The sequence below is a fragment of the Micromys minutus genome (assembly GCF_963924665.1).
Source record: "Micromys minutus genome assembly, chromosome: 10".
NCBI lineage: Eukaryota > Metazoa > Chordata > Mammalia > Rodentia > Muridae > Micromys > Micromys minutus.
Window position 1 is genome coordinate 35,696,108 of NC_137979.1, and position 20,998 is coordinate 35,717,105.

The window sequence follows — 20,998 nt, forward strand, 5'->3', positions numbered from 1 at the left end:
TCAATCCAAATGAAACCCTGCTGCCAGTTGATGTCTGTTTCTGAGGACTCTTGTGCTAGGCGATTTGTGTTTGTTTATGCTGTTGTATGTAAATTGGCCAGTATTGTAAATAGATACATATTTTTTAAGAGCTAGTTTTCATTCATTTCTTCATATGTTTTGAGACAGGGTTTCATCACCCAGATTGGCTTTGAACTTCCATGTAGCTGTATATAGTCTTGATCTCTAGGTCCTCCGACCTCCACCTCTCCAGTGCTGGGATTACAGCTGTGTACCACCATTGTATGCAGGACTTAATTTTTAAACATTTATTCATCCAGACATGTAAATGCTGTGCAAGCATGCATTTCACAATACTTTCTTGTGTAGAATTTACTCTTCATTTTATTAGATACTGGACTGGGATACTTGTATGTATTCAGTTTTGTTTGTTTCTTTCTTTTGTTTGTTGAGACCAGATTTCATTGTGTTGCTTTGGCTGTTCTGGAACTTACTCTGTAGACCAGAGAGTTCATTGTGAGTTCATTGTTCATGAACTCACAGAGATCTGTCTGCCCGTAAGTGCTGGAATTAAAGACATGCACCACTACCATGCCCAGCCAATATTCTATTCTTAACATTACAATGCAGGCACCATGTTTTTTTTTCTTCTTACCAGCATAAAAATCTCATGGTGATTTGTTCACCCCAAGCTGGTGGCTCTGCACATTCCAGCCATCACCACATAATGCTACATTTTAGAATTCATCATTGTTATACTAGACATAGTGACAGTATCTGCGCTCTCACCACTGGGGAGATGAAAGCAAAGGGAACCAGGTGAGGCCTCATGATGTGCATGTGAAAGATTGTGGGAGGCAAGGAGGCAGAGCTAGATGCTTTATCTTGTAATATGGCCAGCTATTTTAACCTTATGATACTTGTCTGTATACTTGTCTGTCTCAATAAATACTAGGATTTTATTTTAAAAATAAGCTGTACCTTATTGATTCCTGTATATTTTAGCTTTTAATAAACCAGACCTATTTTCCCTCAGGTTTTTATTTATTTTTAGTTTTTGCTGGACCAGCAGTCAAACTCAGGACATCTTACAATGCTTGGCAAGCACTCTACCCCTGAGCTGTGGCCCAGCCCTGCCGTTATGGTCAGCATGGCCCTGCAACCCACTGTGAGCATGTGTCCCCATGTAAATGAGAGCATCTTCTTACACAGTCATTAGAAGCCTCTAAAATACTAAGTAAAAATAGTTCTGTCCTTTTAACTGTCAAGCCCCAGTTCAACATCATTTGTTGTTGGCTTAACAAGTGGCAGAAGGATCTAACCCAGAAAAGTGAGCTGTCGTATTTTATGTGTGTTTCTTTCAGGAACTGCTCATTACTTTTTGGCTATAGATGATTTCAGCACATCAAATGTCACAGCCTATTTCTCCTGTGAAGTCTTAGTTGTGACAGGTGTTTGTATTTTATTCTGAGGCAGACTGGCTTTTGAGATAGGTTCTCACTGTGTTCTCCAGACTGGCCTGGAAGCCTCCCTTCCTCTTGCTCCTGTTTGGTGGGAGAACAGGCCTTCAGTTCTGCTAATTATTTAGTCAGGGCACCAATATTTCATTTTTACATTCTTGAAAAGGCAGATATCTGTTTAATTAATAGCTGTTTTAGCATTTAGAGTGGTCCAGATAGTGGGTTGCTATTGACATGGCCCTGAATATCTCAGACTTGTCTTGACATACCTGTTAAGTCTTGAGCATTCTTTGCTGTGGAACTGACTTCTTTATGTCCAGCTTTATGCTTTGCTTAGTGTAGTAGTGCAGTGTGAGAGGAGCATCTTTTGTGTGGATTTCATATCTCTAGACACAGTCCAATGTCCTGATTTGGTTTTAGGCATCCCTAAGCCACCCCTATTTTTAATGTCTTGTTTCTATAAGTATTATTTGTATGTAACTTAAAACCTAGACGTTTAATGAGGAGTAACAACCCTTTATGTCTTAGGACAGTGCCCCAACTTGATACTTGGTATTGCCAACCATTTCTTCATTTATCAGGTAGGCAAATGATATAGAAATAATTAACAATGATTCTATTCAGGTCTACCCTGTAATTTTGAATTTCTAAAAACCAAATATAAAGATATAGGTTGGTAACCATAAAATTAATCATTATTAAGTCCTACTGAAAATTATTTTGAACTGATAAAATTTAATACCAATCATGAAATCTGTCTGGCATATGATTTATCTGGCCATCTTTTAGTACTTGAAAAATCATATTATTCTGAATTCTTCCAAGAACTCCAAGGGCACTTTAATCAGGCAAGGGAATAAAAAAAGTATATGGATCTAATTACGTTGAATTAAGTTGTTTTGTGGTCTTTGACTGGGGATATCCTCTGCATCTGACAGTAATTTTCCTCTTGAGGCACACATGCTCTGAGGAGAATGCCCTTGTTCCAGCAGCAGCGTGCGTCTCGCTGGTACCTTGTCACTGGGCTCCAGCGTGGCTTCCTCAAGCCCTCCATACCTATCGAAACCATGCTTATAGACTATGTCATGTCTTACTTGAGTCCACTGTTGCCATTTTGTAATTTATTTGATAAATAGCAATTTCATTTTTGAAACATGTAAATATTAATGGTTTTGTTAAAACAGTTTTACAAAGTAGCATGATTAATAGTTTTTTTTTTTTAGTTCTGAAGTTAAAATAAACCTAATAATATTACTATTTAAAACTATTTGTTCTTGAGATAAAATTTAATTTTAGTGTGTATATGTTCCAAACACTATGTGTTAGGCTTATGGAGAAAAGCCACTTTCCTGTGGTTTTGGAATTCATGGTAAACCTGTGATTTGCTGGTTATGCTATTTTGTTGTGATATCATTCATAAACTATTGGCGTGTTCAGTTCCCTGGCATCTTAGCTTATTATCCCTGCACCTCCAACTTTCCTGGTCCTTTGTGAGAGAAGTGATTGCTTTCTAGACTTCAGGTGAATTGTTTAGAAAAGTGGGGGTCTGTACATGTTTCATTGGGGTTACTAAGGACAGCAAGGGGCTCCTGCTGGCTTTGCTGTCTCCCTGTGTTAATGAGATTCAGCTCTAGGAGATCAAGGGCACAGATTCTGAGGACAGAGCACTGGAAAGAAGAGAAATGCCAAGGACATCTGAGAATGTGGAAGGAACATCTGTCATCAGGAAATGAGAGAATAAAGCTATATGCAAGGATGACATGATTGGCTTGGCAGGAAATAGAAATTTCTCTTTTAAAATGTGCACACAATAAGTTATTTTTAAAACATTAAAAGGTAAAAGTTAGTGCATAAAGACCAAGTCTGATGTAGGCCTAAAATCCCAGTGACTTAGGAGGGCAAGACAGAAAGACCCTGCCTCAAAAACTGAAGAAAGGGGCTGGGATGTAGGTTAGCAGTTATAATATTTGCCTAGCATGGGCAAAACCCCGAGTTCTCTCACTGTTATGGAAGGGCTCGCTCTCCCTGCCTCTCTTTGTCTTTCTCTGTGTCTCTCTCTCTGTCTCTGTCACAATTAGATGATAATTTAAGTAGATCTCAGTGTCCAAAGTACTACCTTATACCCATACTGGGAAAGCTGGAAAACACTGCTGAGAATCAATAAAGGCCTGACTCTGGAATACATTACAGCTTTACAATGTTAGTTTCCTCTGAGTATGTAACTTGTATGAGAATATCAGTGATCCCTGTAGTATATAACTGATAGAAAGACTTATTGAATTTACACAGATCCAGTGTTAGTGTGATATGATGCATGTATAAAATCCTAGAACTCAGAAGGGATAGGATAGATAGAAAAAACTGTAAGGTAAAGGCCACCCTGGTCTTCATATTGAGTGCCAAGCCCACCAGGGATACATAGTGAGACCCTGTCTCAATACAAATAAAAAACCACCAAACAAATACAAATATTTAGGAGGAATTTGGGAGCATTGTGACATACATGCCCACTTGATTGTCCACTTACTTAGGAACGACGGACAAGTGTGAAACCAATAACCATATAACTTTTGTAAAGAAACTAACGTCCCTTAGGTTTGGCAGAGTTTTTTTTTTTAATGTGATACTAATAGTAAAAATCAATTAAAGCATGCAATTTATAAACGTTGGCTCATTAAAGCGAAACACTTACCCTCTGAAAGAAGCCATTAGGAGGGGAAGACACGAGCTGCCTTGTATCTATGATCCACCTAAGAACCATCAGCTAGTTCAGTTGGCAGAGTGCTTGCCTAGTGTATCAGTTATTTTTCTTGTAGATGTGACAAAATACTGACAAAAGAGACCTGAGGAAGGGAGGCTTCATTTTTGTCTCGAAGTTCAGGATGGCATCATGATAGGAGAGATAGAGGCAGCTGGTCCCCTGTCCATAGAGAACAGTGAGTAATTAATGCTGTGATCAGCTTAAAATATTTATTTAGTGTGTGTGTTTGTGTATGTGTGTTCATGCGCATCTGCTTTTGCACACTTGTTCTTGTGGAAATCAGAGTGAGTTCTCTCCTTCCGTCTGTGTTTCTCTATCAGGGTGAGTGGGAAGTGCCTTGACCGGCCCCATTTGGCTATTTTTTTTATTCACTCCTGGACCTCAGACTTTGGAACCATGTGTAGATGGCCACAAGCTCCTTCTGCTCCTCACACCCTCATCTCTGGTGTGCTGGGATACGAGATGTGTGTTACCGTGATCATACCTTGCATAGAAGTCCAAACACGCAAGTTATGATCAAGGTGCCATTCCTTGAAATTCTCTCTCAAGTTTTACCTGTGGGGTCACTGTGGGTCTTCCAGGTCTGTGTCATCTTCCCTTTTAAGTTTTGTCTGTAGATTTACTTTACTGGACTTATTTCTGTATATCTCTGCTCATCTCTGCCTTTAGACTCACCCATTTTATTAACCAATAGCATTTGTAGATAGTATTAAATGGACTGGCACGCTTGGTCCAGTTTCACTCTTTGACGTTCTCTGATTCAAATAGGTGAGACAAACTTCTGGTATTGGCTCCCCAGTGCTAATTGCTGCTTACCTCAGTCTTCCTGAGTTACTGAGGTTAGACAACTCTCCTGGCCTTGGAGACACCAATCATGTCCACTTAGTCAAGCCATCAGTAAGCTTTGGAAAGGATCTCTGTGGGTCGAGTGGCAGAGAAAATAATCTAGGACCCTGGGCCTTGAGATCACTCACCCTTTGAGCCTTTGATCCCACTCACTTCTCTGACCTCATTCACCTCCACACTGACCCATCCCGACGTGGAACCTGCACACCCCTGGTCTCCTTGAGTCAGTTCTTCAGTTCTGATTAGAACTTAGCAACTCCTTAAGTAGCTAACCTCATAAAAAAGAAAAGAACAAAGAAAGGAAGGAAGGAAGAAGGAAAGAAAATGTACTTAGCCTCTCCCTCGGGCAGGTGGCGATGTTGCGCTGAGATAGTGCAATGTAGCCTTCGTCTCACCCAGAGTTCCTTATCTGTTGGTCTCGCTGGATAGCACAGGAAAGAACTTGAAGGCTTGTAGACGGTCAATTGTGAGCCTGTAGGTGGTGAGGATTTCTAAAACAAGCATTTAAACCAGTTCAGACATCCTCAGTGGGGTGTAACTGCTTGATCTGAACTATGATCCTACTCTTCTACCTACACATTCCAGTGTGTGTCCCTTATGGAAACACAGCATATTCAGTTTACATTAGCCTTTGTACCAGTGAGAACTGTAATGAGGTGATGTTATCTGTCAGCTGGCAAGCAAATTAAACTTGTGGATAGGTTGAGGACTTTGGTCTCAGAGCCACAGGTCCAAGATGCTGTGGTGGGGTCCAGGGAACATCCATGCACAGCAGGATGTGCCTTCTTTTCTATACAAAGAAAAGAAAATCTCTTCTATCCGGCAAGGTTATACAAAGCCGTATTTCAACCTGAGTCTCTAGCATTTCCATCTGCCATTCCTTCACGTCTACCACGAACCATGTCTATGGCAACTCATTCTGTTTTTTACATTGAAATGATTATAGTTTTATGTGCACTTGTACAGAAAATGCTAGAAGATTTCATAAATCTTCTAATGTACCCCGAAAATGTTCACAGATTCAGAGAAAAATGTTCTACAATACTATTCTAAATTTGATTGATTCTACCATTTTATTTTAGATAAACCAGATTTACATGAAGTGATTTGTTCCAATGTGTGTATATTTAATTTTGTAGCATTTTTTTTTTTGTATGTGTTGGTTGTGTCTGTACCCCCATTTTTAAGTTACTGATTTCCTTTTGTAGTAGTTTTTTTCTCTTCACCTACCTTGCTCACCTCTTAAATATGTTTAGGGGTCTTTTGTTGATATGTTTGAGACAGGGCTATCTTTGAAATCTCATCTTGTCTCCACCTCACAAATGCTGAGATTATATGTTTCATGTCACCATACCTGGCTTGTTATAACTTTATTTTTAAAGACAGTCTCACTGTGCAGTTCTTGTGGTCCTGAGACTTGGTATCAGACCAGGAAATAAGAATTCTCTTGTTATAACTTTTTTAAGTTTTAGTTATTATTACATTTATTGACAGACAGACAGACACACACACACAGGGAGAGAGAGACAGAGACAGAGACAGACTTCTATGTGTGCCCAGCATATTCATCTCCCCAGTCCTTGGCTTTGGTTTTGATGAGATTCCTTGACTTTTTCAGTGTAAAGCAAATGGTTTGCATTCTCACCCTCCCGCAGTAACCTGTCTCTTACCCTTTTCTGATGTTAACTCACAGAGCAGAGCTGTTTGATTGTGAGAGGACCATGGTGCCTGCTAGGTATGTGGCTCTCAGCCCTACACTGTCCTTTAGTTGTGAGTGTCCTCTTGCCTTTTCCAGTCTGCTAGGACCTTTGTTTCTTTCCTTTTTTCAGTTTTGAGTAGTTCTTGATTTGTTTGTTTTTGTCCATTTTCCATACCATTGGTTTTCACTGTCATCCTGGCCAGTCTTCTATTCAACTATTATTGTCTCTGTTTTCCTTCTTCGATTCCTTGGGTGGAAGAACTTGCTCACCGAGTCCTTCCTAGGTAAACGGTCCCTGGCTGTGACGCTGCCACACTGCGCTGGGGTTGTGTTGTATATTCTGATTCATCTTCATTTACCCCCATGTGTCAGTCTTTGTGAGGCTTTTGCTTTGATCTGTGGGTGACTTAATAGTGTGTTGTTTAATGACCAGGCTATTCCCCCATTACTTTGTATTTTTGTTAATTTGTGGTTAGATTATTGTCAGAAAACATGGAGGATTTCATGTCTTTGATGAAGAAAATTTTAATTAGTTGTACTAAAGAAAATTTAAAGTCACTGCTTTTTATAATTTTTTTTCAAATAAATTAATGTCAAATTTTAACATCCTTGAGGGCTCATATTTCCAACTTAGAAATGTGAGAGTGTTGAGCTCCTGGTTTGTACCATGCTGAAGTCGTCTTTTCCCTCTTTCCTATTGCTTATTTGATACCTCTTCCCAAGCCTTCCCAGGATTGATTTTCACTCAATCATTAAATACAGGGACAGGAAAAGTAGTGAACAAAGTGAGTTCCTTATTTGAAGCTCAGCTGAAAGTTTTTAAGACCAAACAGAATTAACATTTCTGTTCATTTTGAAATCTTTACTTATAAATTAAAAATAATTCAAGCCTGTCACTTAGCACAGAAACTTTACTCCTAGGGAGTGTTTTGAACGTTGAGGTTTATTTATACAAATATGTCTGTCACAGTGATGTGATGATAGCTCACCACCATACCCCTGCAGACAGCCAGGTACTGTCCATGTGTGTTACATGGACACACTGCTGACTGCCACCAGTGGTATCAGTTAACTGAGTTGTGCCGTCCTTTGTCAGGTATCCACTTCCATGGGGGAAAATCTAGTTCTTTTTCATGCTTCTGCAGGACAGGAGAGGTCTTACTTCCTCTGCCACTTCCCCTTTCTGCTTCAAGACATTCCCCACTTCCACAACAAATTTTACATGGAGAAACATCTATGGAACACCCAGTGATCTTTCTGTCCTCTATGGAGCAAGTGAGGTGGAGGAAACAAACACAAATAGTTGTTATAACTACAGATAAGATTTGTGTAGATCGTCTCATTTGCTCACATTCCAATATTGTTTCCTTAAACATGCTTTTATTGCCATTTAATTGGTTATAATTTTTGCACATGTACAGCCTTGTGGGGGTAGAGTTGTTTTTCTTGATTTCAACTGATAAAAAAGCTCAAATATGTAGTTGGGTCTATGTAGAATTTGTATTTCAATTCTCATACTAATGTCTCCACTCTCATATGTTTTTTCTAAATAAATGTCATGTCCTCAGATGATTTAGATTTGAGCTCTTTAGTCGTAAGTAACTACTTTCTTTTCTGTCTGTTTTTTGAAACAGGTCTCTCTGTGTAGTCCTGCCTGTCCTAAAACTGACTTTGCAGGCAAAGGTAGCCTCAAACTCAGGTCCTCCCGGATCCACCTCCTCTCCAACCCATGCTGACTTAAAAGCATGCGCCTCCACACCCTGGTCTTTTATTTACTTATTTATTTTAAAGTTGTCCTTTTCAGGTTCATCTAAGAGTTTGGGTTTCTTGACCTTTACAGGTACTATCCAAACATTCTCTTCCTTCTGGTTGCCCCTCTCCCGCCTCACTCCTTCTCTTATGGGGTTCAGTTCAGCCATTAGCGATACTCTGCTGTTGGCAATTAGCAGGGAACAGAGGCAATAGAGCTTTTTGAAAAGCTGGGTTGTTCTCATCATCATGTAAGAAGTCTTCTGCTGTACATCCTTAAGTATTCCTCTTTGGGCGGGCCTCATTCTTCTGACTCAGTCTCTACCATGCTGTCTCATCCCAAACTCCAAGGCTATTAATTTCTGTTATCAGAAAACCCAAGACTTTCCTAGAATTCTGCAGCCCAAGCTGATATTAACTCACAGATCACACCAAATGCCCTTATAGGATAGGAGAGCTGGGCAGGCTGTTACTAAATATCTACCACAGTTGGTGAGGCAGTGAAGGTGAACTTTCTTTAAGCCAAGACATGTCTGAAAATTATAGAAAAGAGGGCATAAACATTTTACTTTTGGCTGATTGGTTATTTTATTGGATGGTACATATTTATACATCATGCATTAAGAAATACTTGTATTTCTAGATAATAAGTAGTCATCTCTGGGTGTTGGATTTAAGTGTGTCTTCTGTAGTAATTTATGTGTTATCATAAAGTATGAGTTACTTTTTTCATTGCTGTGATAAAACACCTGACAAGAAGCAACTCAGAAAGGGTTTGTTTTGCCTGACAGTTGAGGGTGGGTAGACACCATGGTGGGAAAGTCACGATAGCAGCAATGGGATGTGACTCACTGGTCACAGTGTGACCTAAGAGCAATCAGAGATGTGAGCACAGGTGCTTCACTCCTCTTCTCCTGCTCATAAGTCTGGACTCCAGACTGGTGCCACCCACATTCCCTATGGCTCTCTCTCCCTCAGTTAAACTTCTCTGGAAACACCCTTGCAGACACAGCCTATGGTATATCCCATCATTTAGAGAGTCAGGATGCACTATCCCACACCTTCAGTACAAAGCATTTATTGCTGCTGAACTTTTTTATCTACTGCTGTTTTTTATCTAGATGCTATTTAGGCCCGGAGTTAGAACAGTACACAGTGACTTTTTAATAGAAATATTCTTTCCTAAATCACCACAGACTCATGAGCTAGCTGTCTTCAGTGATGGAACCAGAATTATCACTATGAAAACAGGGGTCTGTGAGGAATCCTTAGTTTTTAAATATATTTGTTGGATTTAAAAGTTTTACTTTGAATTAGTCTTTTTTTTTTAATTTAAAGATTTTCTTTATTGTTAAAAGTTTCAGTTATAATATATTCAAAAATAAAATTTCATACACTCTTATCATGCTCTTTGATCAAATAATCTCCCCTTTTATTCCCCTATTACCCTGACTTCTGGTTTTCTGCTTCACTATCACATGTTCCTTTCTTTGGTTGTTGTTGTTAGCGTTAGACCTCGGAGTCCACTGAGTACTGTTTACAAGTGCATATGTGCATGACTACAAGACTACATTGGAGCATGCATAGCCTTACAGGAGCCACAACTCCAAGACATATTTCATTATAATTTTATATTGACTAAAACAAATGACTTCTTTCCCATACAATCATTTGTACTATCACATGACCTTCTACATTAGGAATCCTATTTTTCTTTTCTTTTTATTGGATATTCTGAGCATTTACATTTCAGATGTTATCCCTTTCCCACAGTCCCATCCCCCCCATTGCCTCCATGAAGGTGCTCCCTCTCCCAACCACAGCACCTTGTATCAGTATGGCTCTGGCAGGGCCTCTGAGGAGTCATACATATCAGGTTCTTGCCAGTAAGCACTACTTGGCATCAGCAATAGTGCTTGGGTTTATTGGGTGCATATGGGATGGATCCCCAGATGAGGAAGTCTCTGGATGATCTTTTCTCCAATCCCTGCTCCTCTATTTATCCCTTTATTTCTTCCCATGAACAGTAGTTCTATGTGATCTTGAAACCATAGTAGTCCTGTCTCAGTTCTGGAACACCACACACCCCCAACTGTGTTGATGTATCTTGTATTGATACACAAGACATCTCAGGCCTGACCTTTTGTTGAATTTTGTTTGTTGAGACAAGGACTCATGTCTTCTGAGAACCATATCCACAAACACTTCTCTCTTCATTCTTGGTGAATTGTGTGATAAGTCTTTAGTATTTAAGTAAGTGACTGAATTACTAACATTGTCTGCATTATCTATTCTTTTGTACTTTATAGAAAACCTTTTAGGAGAAAGAACCATATGAGTGTGTATAGTCTTTGCTTATGTGTAGGTCAGAAGTAGATGCCAACTGTCTTTCTTCCCCCTTATCATTTGAGATGGGGGTGGGGAGGCAACTGAGCTGGAGATGACTGGTTGATTAGATCAGCTCACCAGCAAGCTCCTGGGATCCACTTTTACTTTAATGGTTCTGTGGCTCTGAACCCACGCTCTCATGGGCAGGCCTGTTACTCAGAGCTGTCTCCCTGCCTTGGAACACATGGTATCTATTTCACAAAGCTTTATGAGTCAGTTTCAGGAGACCATAGAGGTCCTAATTCCCACCTCTCTTAGCAAGAACTGGAACCCTTCAGGTTTTGCCTGATCCCCACATGGAATTCTGGTGACCTATAAAATATTTTATAGATTTGTCATCCATTCTTACACAAGTTTGCTAAGGAGGCAACCATTTCTATTTTTATTTCCATTTATGCCTATTATCAGGTGCACCCGAGTGACTACAGCTGTTTTTGTCTCTTTCCTCCTTCCTAGGTTCAGGACATCTGTTTCAGCCATGATTGTCGCTGGGTAGTGGTCAGTACCCTTCGGGGTACTTCCCACGTTTTCCCCATCAACCCTTATGGTGGCCAGCCTTGTGTCCGCACACACATGTCACCACGAGTAGTGAATCGCATGAGCCGTTTCCAGAAAAGTGCTGGGCTGGAAGAGATTGAGCAAGAGCTGACATCTAAGCAAGGCGGCCGCTGTAGTCCTGTTCCAGGCCTGTCCAGCAGCCCTTCTGGCTCCCCGCTGCATGGTAAACACACTTTTCTCTCATGCTGCTGGCCTCTTGTTCTATCACATGGAATCAGATGCATTATATTCTGTTTGTGATGAGCATAGTTAAGAAATTCGTATTTATTAAATCAGTTAATAAGTATGAACCACAATGATCATGGTGATCTTATTCATGGCATTTTAACTGCTTTACCTTTTCAGTATTTAATGAACATTTGGTTTGAGATTGAGTCTGTTTTCATAACATTTGAAGTATGTATTCCAGAACATTCTTAGTGTACTGGCCTGGTACGGCTGTTCAGTAAGAAATATTTGTTGTTTCAATGGACATGTCAATCGTCTGTGTAATTCCTTCATGTTTAAGTAAAATTCTCTGGTATTCCTCTCATATGTTATATAGCAGGACGAAACTCACACTCAATGCCATCATCCTGAGCAGGGAAGGAAACATCACCAAAATTACTCCCTGTTTACTTCTTTGATACACACACACACACACACACACACACACACACACACACATACACACATAGACACACACAAAACTGTTCACAGTTCTGGCTTTTATGGTATTCACTTGCGTTTGAAACTTTTTTTATTCAGAGAAGGCCTTAAATACATATGTTCCATTTGATGTAAATGGACTTTATGTTGTTGGAAGGTGGTTGGAAGACGGTTGCTCTTCAACCTGTAGCCTTGGTTCACTTTGAGTTTGTGCTTTCTAACTTAGACTCTGGGTGCTGAGATCACAGAATATGTCCTGGGAGTTGTTTTATGTGGCTGGTAGTGAGCTGAGTCAGGTTTGAAGTGTTCAAGGCTGACCTTTGAAAGGTTCTGCTTCATCTGCTCAGTCATTTCTTCTTGTAGAGACGCTGCCATTGGCTGTTGGTTATTGTGCCTGACACTACTAAAGTGCACTCATGTGGCTTTTGGTTTGGAAATTATTAATTCTGATTTTGCAAAAAAATGTATATACATTTTGGCTTGGAAATTCTCAGTTATCCCATATGTGGAACGTTTATGTTTTCTTCTGTTGCGTTTGTATGAGGTCTCAGGAATATAGCCCACAGTAGCCTGGAACTCACAACCCTCCTGCCTTACCCTTGGAGCACTATGTGGAAGACATACTCCAGCATACCCATCTTCACTGGGTCATTGACCCCAGAGTACTTTAGAGACTGAATTATTTCACTGGAGAGATTATGGTGACCACAATAGAGACTCGTGTAAAATAAAATATCATTTAAATGTGAGCTCATTTCATCAGCTGCTACTCCTGTCTCTCAAGTCTCTCCCTCTCCCTTGTACTTCAGGCAGTTTCTTACTATTTATTTTCATCCCATCCCGACCCCAACCCTGCCTTTTCTGTGTGTATTAGCTGGTCAGTTGCCCTTACACCAGCCTTTTCTCCTGGCAACACTGTCTTTTTGCAGCTCACCCCTTTCGGGTTTTCTCATTTTAGAGGAACAGACCTCAATGAGAACAGTGGTTGTTTCTCTTCATGTTCTCCATGTGTCTTCCATGTCAAAACAAAATGGGCATTGTTGTTGGTTAGTTCTAAAAATGATGTATTTACAGTTTGTGTGGTAAACAGTCTGATGCTGGTTAAAAACAATGTAAACCTTGGAGCTGGGAGGGATTCATCTTGAAAATGAATCACGTCTTGGCTGCATTGCGTTGTTTGTCTGTGCTCCTTTTAGCAACGTAAAGGAAACTGTTAAATAACAATTGATATAGGGTATTTCCTTTTGGTTCTTTGGAGCCAATCCAGTTTAGGTTAGGATTATATTATCTTTAAAATTTTTTTTCAGAGGATGTTTATTTACTTGAAGTATATTCTTTATAAATCTTCCTTTCGTTTCCTATCTCATTCATGAGGAGGCATAGGAATCTTTATGCTTTAGTCAAGCATGAAGAGCAGCTTTCATTATGAACAGGGAAAGCACATGTTGGTGGCAGGAGCAGTGGCTGGAGGCAAGTGCCTTAGTCCCTTACCACACATTGCTCCACCTGAAGCAATCCGCAGTGTGCAGTGACTGAGTCTTCCACACGGTCACCACTGCTCTGCTGTCCCTTTGACCGTAGCATTGGCCCAGTGTGATTTCATTTATCACTGTGCCACCATGTTAAACATGACACGATGGTACCAGAGCAACATTTCCCCTAATGAGCGTATTTATTTATAACTGATAAGTGTTACTCTTAAAGCACTCAGCCTTTTCTAGATTTGTAAATGGTCTGTCATTCAGAAATAGTGAATCTTTGACAATTACTTCTTCCTTCACCCATTTCAGTTACCTCTATCTTTATTTGAAAGAAGCTAATGAAGCCATTTCCTTCATTCACCACATATGACCCCCTGACGCTGGTGAAAATTGTGTCTCACCAAGCTGTTTGCTGGTTAGGGTGGTGAATGTCCCCAGTCTGATTTCCATCCCATCTTACCAAGGTCTCAGCCCCACTTCATTCACTCTCCGGAAGCTCCCTCATTTTGTGTTTCCTTACAGCTCCGTTGCTTATCAAAGTAGGCACCTAAAACTGCCTTTCTTAAGTGCCACCTTAGTGCTCTGGCAGGTCTAAGTCTCAGCATTGCTCTTTTGTGAGTTCAAAAATTAACTATTGACATTTTGGTATCTCTTATTAACGATAGCAGAATCATTGTGTTTTTACCTGTGTTCTTGGCCCCTTGTGTACTAGATGGTAAAATGTAGAATCAAAGAAGTTTTCCCCAGAGAAACAGTGTATCTTGTTATATTTCCAAATTATTCTTTAAGTTAACACAAACAGTTGCATTATGGCATTTTCATTCATGTATTAAAAACCAATTTAGACTTAAATAATAACTTGTCAAAGTGAAGAGATTTTTTTTTTAAATTGGATATTCTCTGTATTTACATTTCAGATGTTATCCCCCTTCCGTCAATCTCATCCCCTGTCTCTTGATTTTTATTCACAGTAACATTGCTTTTTATTTGATGCATGTAAGATGGTCACTTACTCAGCCACTGTGAATTAATTATTATTTTTTAATGTGTGTTGAGGCATCATTTACTTCTGAGAGCAAGTAAGTATTGGTTAGCAAATCAGAACAAGTCTGTTTTCTTGCAGCTATTGACAGACAGAAGAAGGGAGGGCTTACAGGCTGTGGTATTACATACTACAGTTTTGAACTCCAGAGCTAGAGACAGTTGTAGGTGGGTTCAAAGCTGGCCAGGTATGTATCCTGAGACCCTGTCTCAAAAGGAATAGAAGAAATTAGGAAATGTCCTCAAATGATTTAAGTTTCCATCCTGTTTGTGGATGTCACTGGTACTGAGTAAAGACCTGATGGCTGTGAGTGGACAGCAGAGCCTCTAACTCCGGAGCCGACACTATGCCTGCTGTGCTCAGGGAGCAGTGCAGCTGCGCTAGCTAAGCAGTGGCTCCGTGGAGTGCGGTATGTTCTCAGTGAGTGGGGACAGGAGTGAGAGAAGACTGATTTGGGTGCTCTGCGAGGAGATTTGTATGGAGGAGAGCACAGGGTCAGAGTGCGGAGGACAGCGAGGAGGTGCCAAGGTTCAGCCAGCGAGGGCAGATGGAGCCAGGCTCGTCATTCATGGATTTCTTACAGGGCCATAGTTCTGAGTGTGTGTGTGTGTGTGTGTGTGTGTGCGCACGTGCGTGCATGTGCGTGTTGCATGTGTGTTTGAGTACATGCATGTATGTGTCACAGGGTCTTTCCTCTAGCCCATACTAACCTAGAGCTTATGATTTAATAAACCAGTGTTCTTTCTCTTACACACGGAAGTCCGCTGATCCCCTTTCCTGCCTCCACTTCCATTGGTTTGAGTAAGTTTGCCTAACCCAACTTCTTCCTGGTTTGGTCTGGGGAAGGAGTTGTGCTAGGCCATCTAACAACTTAATTCCAGATTCTTCTTCCTCCCAACCTGAGGTTTGAGGACTTTGAAGGAGGCTTCTCATTTCTTGGACCCAGAACTGCTATGTTTCAGCAAAAAGCTTACAAGTTCATCAGTATTTCTTTCTTTTTAGTGTCTGTGTGTACAGCATTCACGTCTTACCACTTGGAAACTGTTTATAGCCTTCATTTGATGGTTTATTGTAGTTATTTACTTTAGTCGATACGGAGTTTTCTTGATACAGACTGCATCCCGTTGTAAATGCGAAGCAGCCACACAGCTCCGCCCCTCATAGCCTCACCTCCTTGGGAGAGTGAGCACCAGTGCACTGTGTCTGGACTGCTCCTCCAAGTCACTGTTTACTTGTGGACTGAAGTTTCCATGAGTGTTTTAATTTTTGCCAAGAAAAATCAATCATGTTCACTGAAGTTCTGCTTTAAATTTCATGCCTCATCTGACACAGAGTATATAAATGGTGCAGACACGTCATGTGGGAGAGCCCTCCTTGGGTCGCTTAGCACCTGGGGTTTGCTCACTCCTTGTAGCCTGTTGCCTGAGGTTAATGCAGCCTTGCTTCTAATCTGTTGTTTTAAAAACCTAATGTTTTCCTGGCTCCCGAGGCATCTTCTGAAAATGTTGGCATAACTCTATGCTCATTTTGACATTTGCTGTACACCAACACCATCCACATTTTAAATATTTTCACATCATTTTCTGTCATTGTGCAGAGATAGCAGATGAGTTCTTTATGCAAATGTTTGGAAAAGGGAGGCCTCACACAGCAAGATGTCTAATTTAAAAAGCACATAGGAATCCAAGATGTGGTGACACAAGTCTATGTTAAGTACCCTGGAGGCTGAGGCAGGAGGATTGTCATGAATTTGGGATCAGCCTATGCTGATATGTGATATCCCATCTCAGATTATTTTTAAAAATCACTAATTGAAAAACTATCAAATAAAGATAGCAGTTGTAGTTGCTCATATTCCTTAGAGCAGTTTGCAGTTCACAGGAGGAGTAAGAGGGACAGACAGTGCCTAACCGATGGCTCAATGTGTAGGTTTTTGCTATATAAATGGAAGTTTACCCTACAGGGTTCACTTCTAGTTCCAGCACTTGTGAGGAGTAGACAAGAGGATGGAGGGTCCTGTGAGAGACCCTGTGGGCCGGAGAGCAGTAGAACAAGAGCGGTGACACGGGACTTGTATTTAGAGGTGTGCCTGGACAGACTGACGTGCATCGCACACACAAGCAGGCACTCACTCACACTAGCCAAACACAGTGCCATGTGTGAGAGAAGTGACGGAAGCTGGGAAACCCTCAGAAGCCTGCTAAAGTACGGTTTATTTTAAAACACTAAAATGTTTTAAAAATAAAACTAAACCCAATACTGTAATCTTTTATGTTTAGATAAACTCTTTTAAAATAAATGCCACAGAAAACATAAAATAGATATCAATTTAATACAATCAGCACTTGATGCAAATACAGTCTTTCATTTTGCTTTTTTCTGCTTATGAGTACAAATCTGAACAGGTTGGGTTTATTATTTAATGGTTGCTGAGACGTGCCTCTAGAGGGCAGTGTGCTCTCAGCTTTTCAGATTCTGTAATCAAGGCTTGAACCTGGGTACCCTGGGAGCAGATGCTGTGGCATCTCTTCGTTTTATTGTGTTTTCTGTGGTTTATTCTCCAAATTCTTCACAAGGAATTGGACTATGTTTTACTATCAACTTACAGATCTTTTAAGTACTTTGCCTAGATGTTCAGTTCCTGTGTGTGACTCCTGACAGCCGCTGTGTAAAGTAATTTAGTTGTGTTATTTCCCAAGTGCTATCAGTGTGGTCCCAGCCCTCCTGTCCAGGAGCATGGGTGCCCTGCTTTTTTGAAAACCAGAGGTGACTGGATGCCGTGATCTAGGCACTGTCTTTTCTTACCATTGACTGGCCCTGTCCTTCCCCAGTGGCCTCTGCTTTCAGTGCCTCTTTCTAGAACTCAAATGAGATCAGTCTTGGGTCTCCTGTTCTTTTGAGGGACTCTCCATTGCCACCTTCCTGTGTCCTATTGCATTTTTGTCCCCACAGTGTGTTCTTAAAGAGACTTTTCTTTGAACATTTCTCTTATTATCAAAACTTTACTTATTTTATGTATTTTCTGTTGTTTAATGTTTTTACAGGTTTTTGTTTTCCTTTTTTTTTTTTTTAACTGTCATCTCCATTGTTTAATTGTTCTTTCTAAGTCCAGTTGACACAGTACTCAGACTGGATGGATTTTGAAGTATTGGCACCTAGACCTTATTACTGTGATGAAACCATACTCATTTCTGTGTCCTGGACCCTTAACTGACAACTCCATAAGAATTACTGTGTCACCCTTTACTTTTATTACTTACTAATTTGCTTTTATTTTTTAATTTAATTTTTATTGCTGAGCCTTTTCTCCAGCTACCCAACTCTGCTCTGTCTGATCTTCTAGAGTACCTGTGTTCAGTTCCTACTATCTGCACATTGACTCACAATTTCAGGTACAAAAGCAGGATGAAGACTGCAAACTTTGAAGTTGATAATTGTGGGCAGTAAAATGTTTCAGTCAAGTGTTTAGAATAAAACAAAAGATTAGGAGAAACTATTATTTCTTTTCTATGAGTAAGTAGGAATTCTCTTCTAGTTCTTTTGTTCTGGAGATATTTCTGGGAATCACAGACATTTTAGTTCTTTATGCGAAAAACAAAATGTTCTATCAATAACTCATCATAGAGGAGACTAAAAAGGTTGTTTTTTGTTTTTATTTTAACCTCTTAGTGCTGTTAATTACTAAGACACCCACTCAACCAAGTTAGAGTTAAGTGTGGCAGGCAGGGTAGTATAGAGGTTTTGAACAGGAATTGTAAGTCTGTTGTTGGTAATTTTAGTTTACAAAATGGTTAAAATTTAAGAGAAGAGAAAAAGAAGAGCGGAGTCATCACTGTACGATGGTTCTGTACATGGAGAGGTGGGAGGTGGGCTGTTCCCTGCACTCCATGTGATGGTGGGAGCTGGAAGGCGTCAAGGGAGGGAAAGGGATCTCGGGTTCATTGGAAGAGCTCCTCAAGTGTTGGTGCAGGTGAGAAATTTTCAAGCCGCAATGAGTCACCAGAGAGAAGTACTTCAGACTGGGCAGAGGAGTCCTGTGGGCATGGCTCCTTCTGATGACAGCAGAAGAGACCAGCTTTTCATGTTCAATGTCAAGATCTATCCTGGGTAGCAAACGCTTTACAGTTGTTCACACTAGTGTCTACATGGCATGATGTGTAACAGGTTCACCTTTTATGAAAAAATCATAAATGTAGAAAAAGATCACGTGTCAGTATAGATAAATGAATATGGTGTTCCTGCAGTGATCCAGGACCTCACAGTTGAAAATCCCAAGGAGACCAGGGCTCACTCTCTTGTGGGTGTGCTGTGTCCAAGGCTGTTCTAGGGATCACCCCTGCTTCTAGTGTTCAAGGATATTCTATAGAAAGAGGCTAATTTATTAGTGCACATTTACAAACTTGGAGCTAGCTATCTAGATCTTGAATTAACTATAATATTCTTAAAATGTGCCAAATTTATATTTTTTTATTTTATTTTATCTGCTAACAGTTTGATTTCAGGTGGTTGGTCATTTAGGGAGCTAAAATTGAACATTAGTTTTTTGTTAGTTTCTTTCTTTTTCTTTTCCTTAACTGGGGTATGTAAGCACCTGTTTTTAAGCTGGAAATGAAAACACATTGAGTACAAACGGTTTATCTTCCTTTTGTTAGAGACTGCTGATGTGGGCCTTTTGTACTACACTTGAGGCTCTGTATGCCCTTGAGACCTGGTGCACTTTCCCATCTGAAGGAAATGAATCTTTGACACTTCTCATGACCTGAGTCATGATGCTGAAATAGCGCCAGAAATATTCTTAACAGTCATGGGTCATAAGCAGGAAGGCTTTCGTTAGCCGTGGGGGAAGGGGATGGACCAGAGAAACAGTCGTGCCTGGGGATGTGGGCTGACAAAAGTCTGCTGTTTTAATTTTTAATCTTTAATGTTTTTATTATTAGGAGAGTTGGTTACATTTTGCAGTTATATTTGTTATTTGACATAACGTATGTATTTACTCTTTTTAAGAAAGAGTCTTGTAGCCCAGGCTGTCCTTAAATTTTCTGTGTAGCTGAGGGTCTTTGATCCCCAGTCCCCTGGCTGAGTACCAGGATTATGGGTGTTGTCATCATGTAAGACTTTTGATTTTAATACATAATTGTCGCTCAGAAGGAATGGTTAAAGAAGTTCATATTGTTATCTTTTTGGTTTTCCATGTGGTAATTAGTACTCTTTTTTTTATAAGGTTTTATGCTCGGACTTCTCTGCAGGCTCTGAACTTGGGTAATAGAGAAAGGAAGATTTCCATGAATTCAGGGTCATACTGTTCAAACAAGCCTGCTATCTACATAAAGAAAAATAAACAATGCTTTATTGATTGCAGCTAATTCAGTACTTCCTCCTATTGCTCGGTGTGGTTGCTTGTTTGTCTGCTGTGTTTCTGAATGTGGTCCTGATACTTTTATACATCATATGTGTGTACTGGTGTAAATGAAGTAGCGCTTGCTCAGTGTGCCTCCTCTGTCGTCATGGTAGAGATCAATTGTGAGATGAAGGTGAGGAGGAAGCCCAGGGTTGCTGAGGTGTGATGCTGTGCTTTGCTTTTCTTGCCTGGTCTGGTCTCAGCGATGTCAGGCTCTGATGTGTGGAAATACGCAGTTTTCACCAGCGTCTTGTGTGCTCACCTTTGAACTGAGCTTGCTTCAGAGGAGAGTGCAGTCAGTACTCTGTGGTGCTCTTTGGTTATTTCAAGATGGATGATTGCTACGTAGCCCTGGCTGACCTGGTACTGGCTGTTTAGCCATTGCTTGCTTCGATTTCAAGGCATTCTGCCCCAGCCTCTCAAGTGCTGGGGTGATACACTGGAGTTACAGCCTGGGGCAGGAATCTGAATCTTTTCTCTTTGTTTTAGATTTAATTTTCACAGTGTGTAGAGGGGGTGCAGTCAGTCTCTGTTGAGCTGCCTCACTTTTTGCATGAATATCCGTATAAATATAGACCTTTTTCTGTTGAGTGAGGCCATAGTGAAAGGCCAAAGTTATCATGAATTTAGAATATTGGAGCTTAATAACGTTCTTTGCTCCTAGAGTGTAGGAGTGCCCTGGTAATAAACTGAAGTCATAATTGCCCCGCAGTTTTTATTCGTTTGGTTTTAACTTGTTTTGATTATGTGATCATGACTAGATCATTTACTTTAAAATGTTTTTCAATTTTTTAAAACTTCAACAGAATTTCTCCCATTTTTCTCTTTTGTGCTTTTTCTCCCTCTGTGTACCTGAGCTATGCAGCCTTCCCAGCTCCTCAGCACAGCCTTATTTCTTCCCACTTCCCCTCACTCCTCATTCTAGCTACCAACTGTCCAATTGGAATAAATTTGTAATAGTGACTTTC

At 40.3% G+C, this 20,998-nt stretch overlaps 1 protein-coding gene across 7 annotated transcripts in view; it reads left to right on the forward strand.

Annotated features, from left to right (window-relative positions):
* Positions 1–20,998, forward strand: part of BCAS3 (BCAS3 microtubule associated cell migration factor) — a 435,283-nt gene that overhangs the window by 126,323 nt on the left and 287,962 nt on the right. For all 7 annotated transcript variants that reach the window (XM_080924182.1, XM_080924186.1, XM_080924185.1 and 4 more), the window contains one exon: positions 11,360–11,624. In XM_080924182.1, coding sequence (XP_080780308.1) covers positions 11,360–11,624 — 265 coding nt within the window. The remainder of the gene's footprint in view (positions 1–11,359; positions 11,625–20,998) is intronic.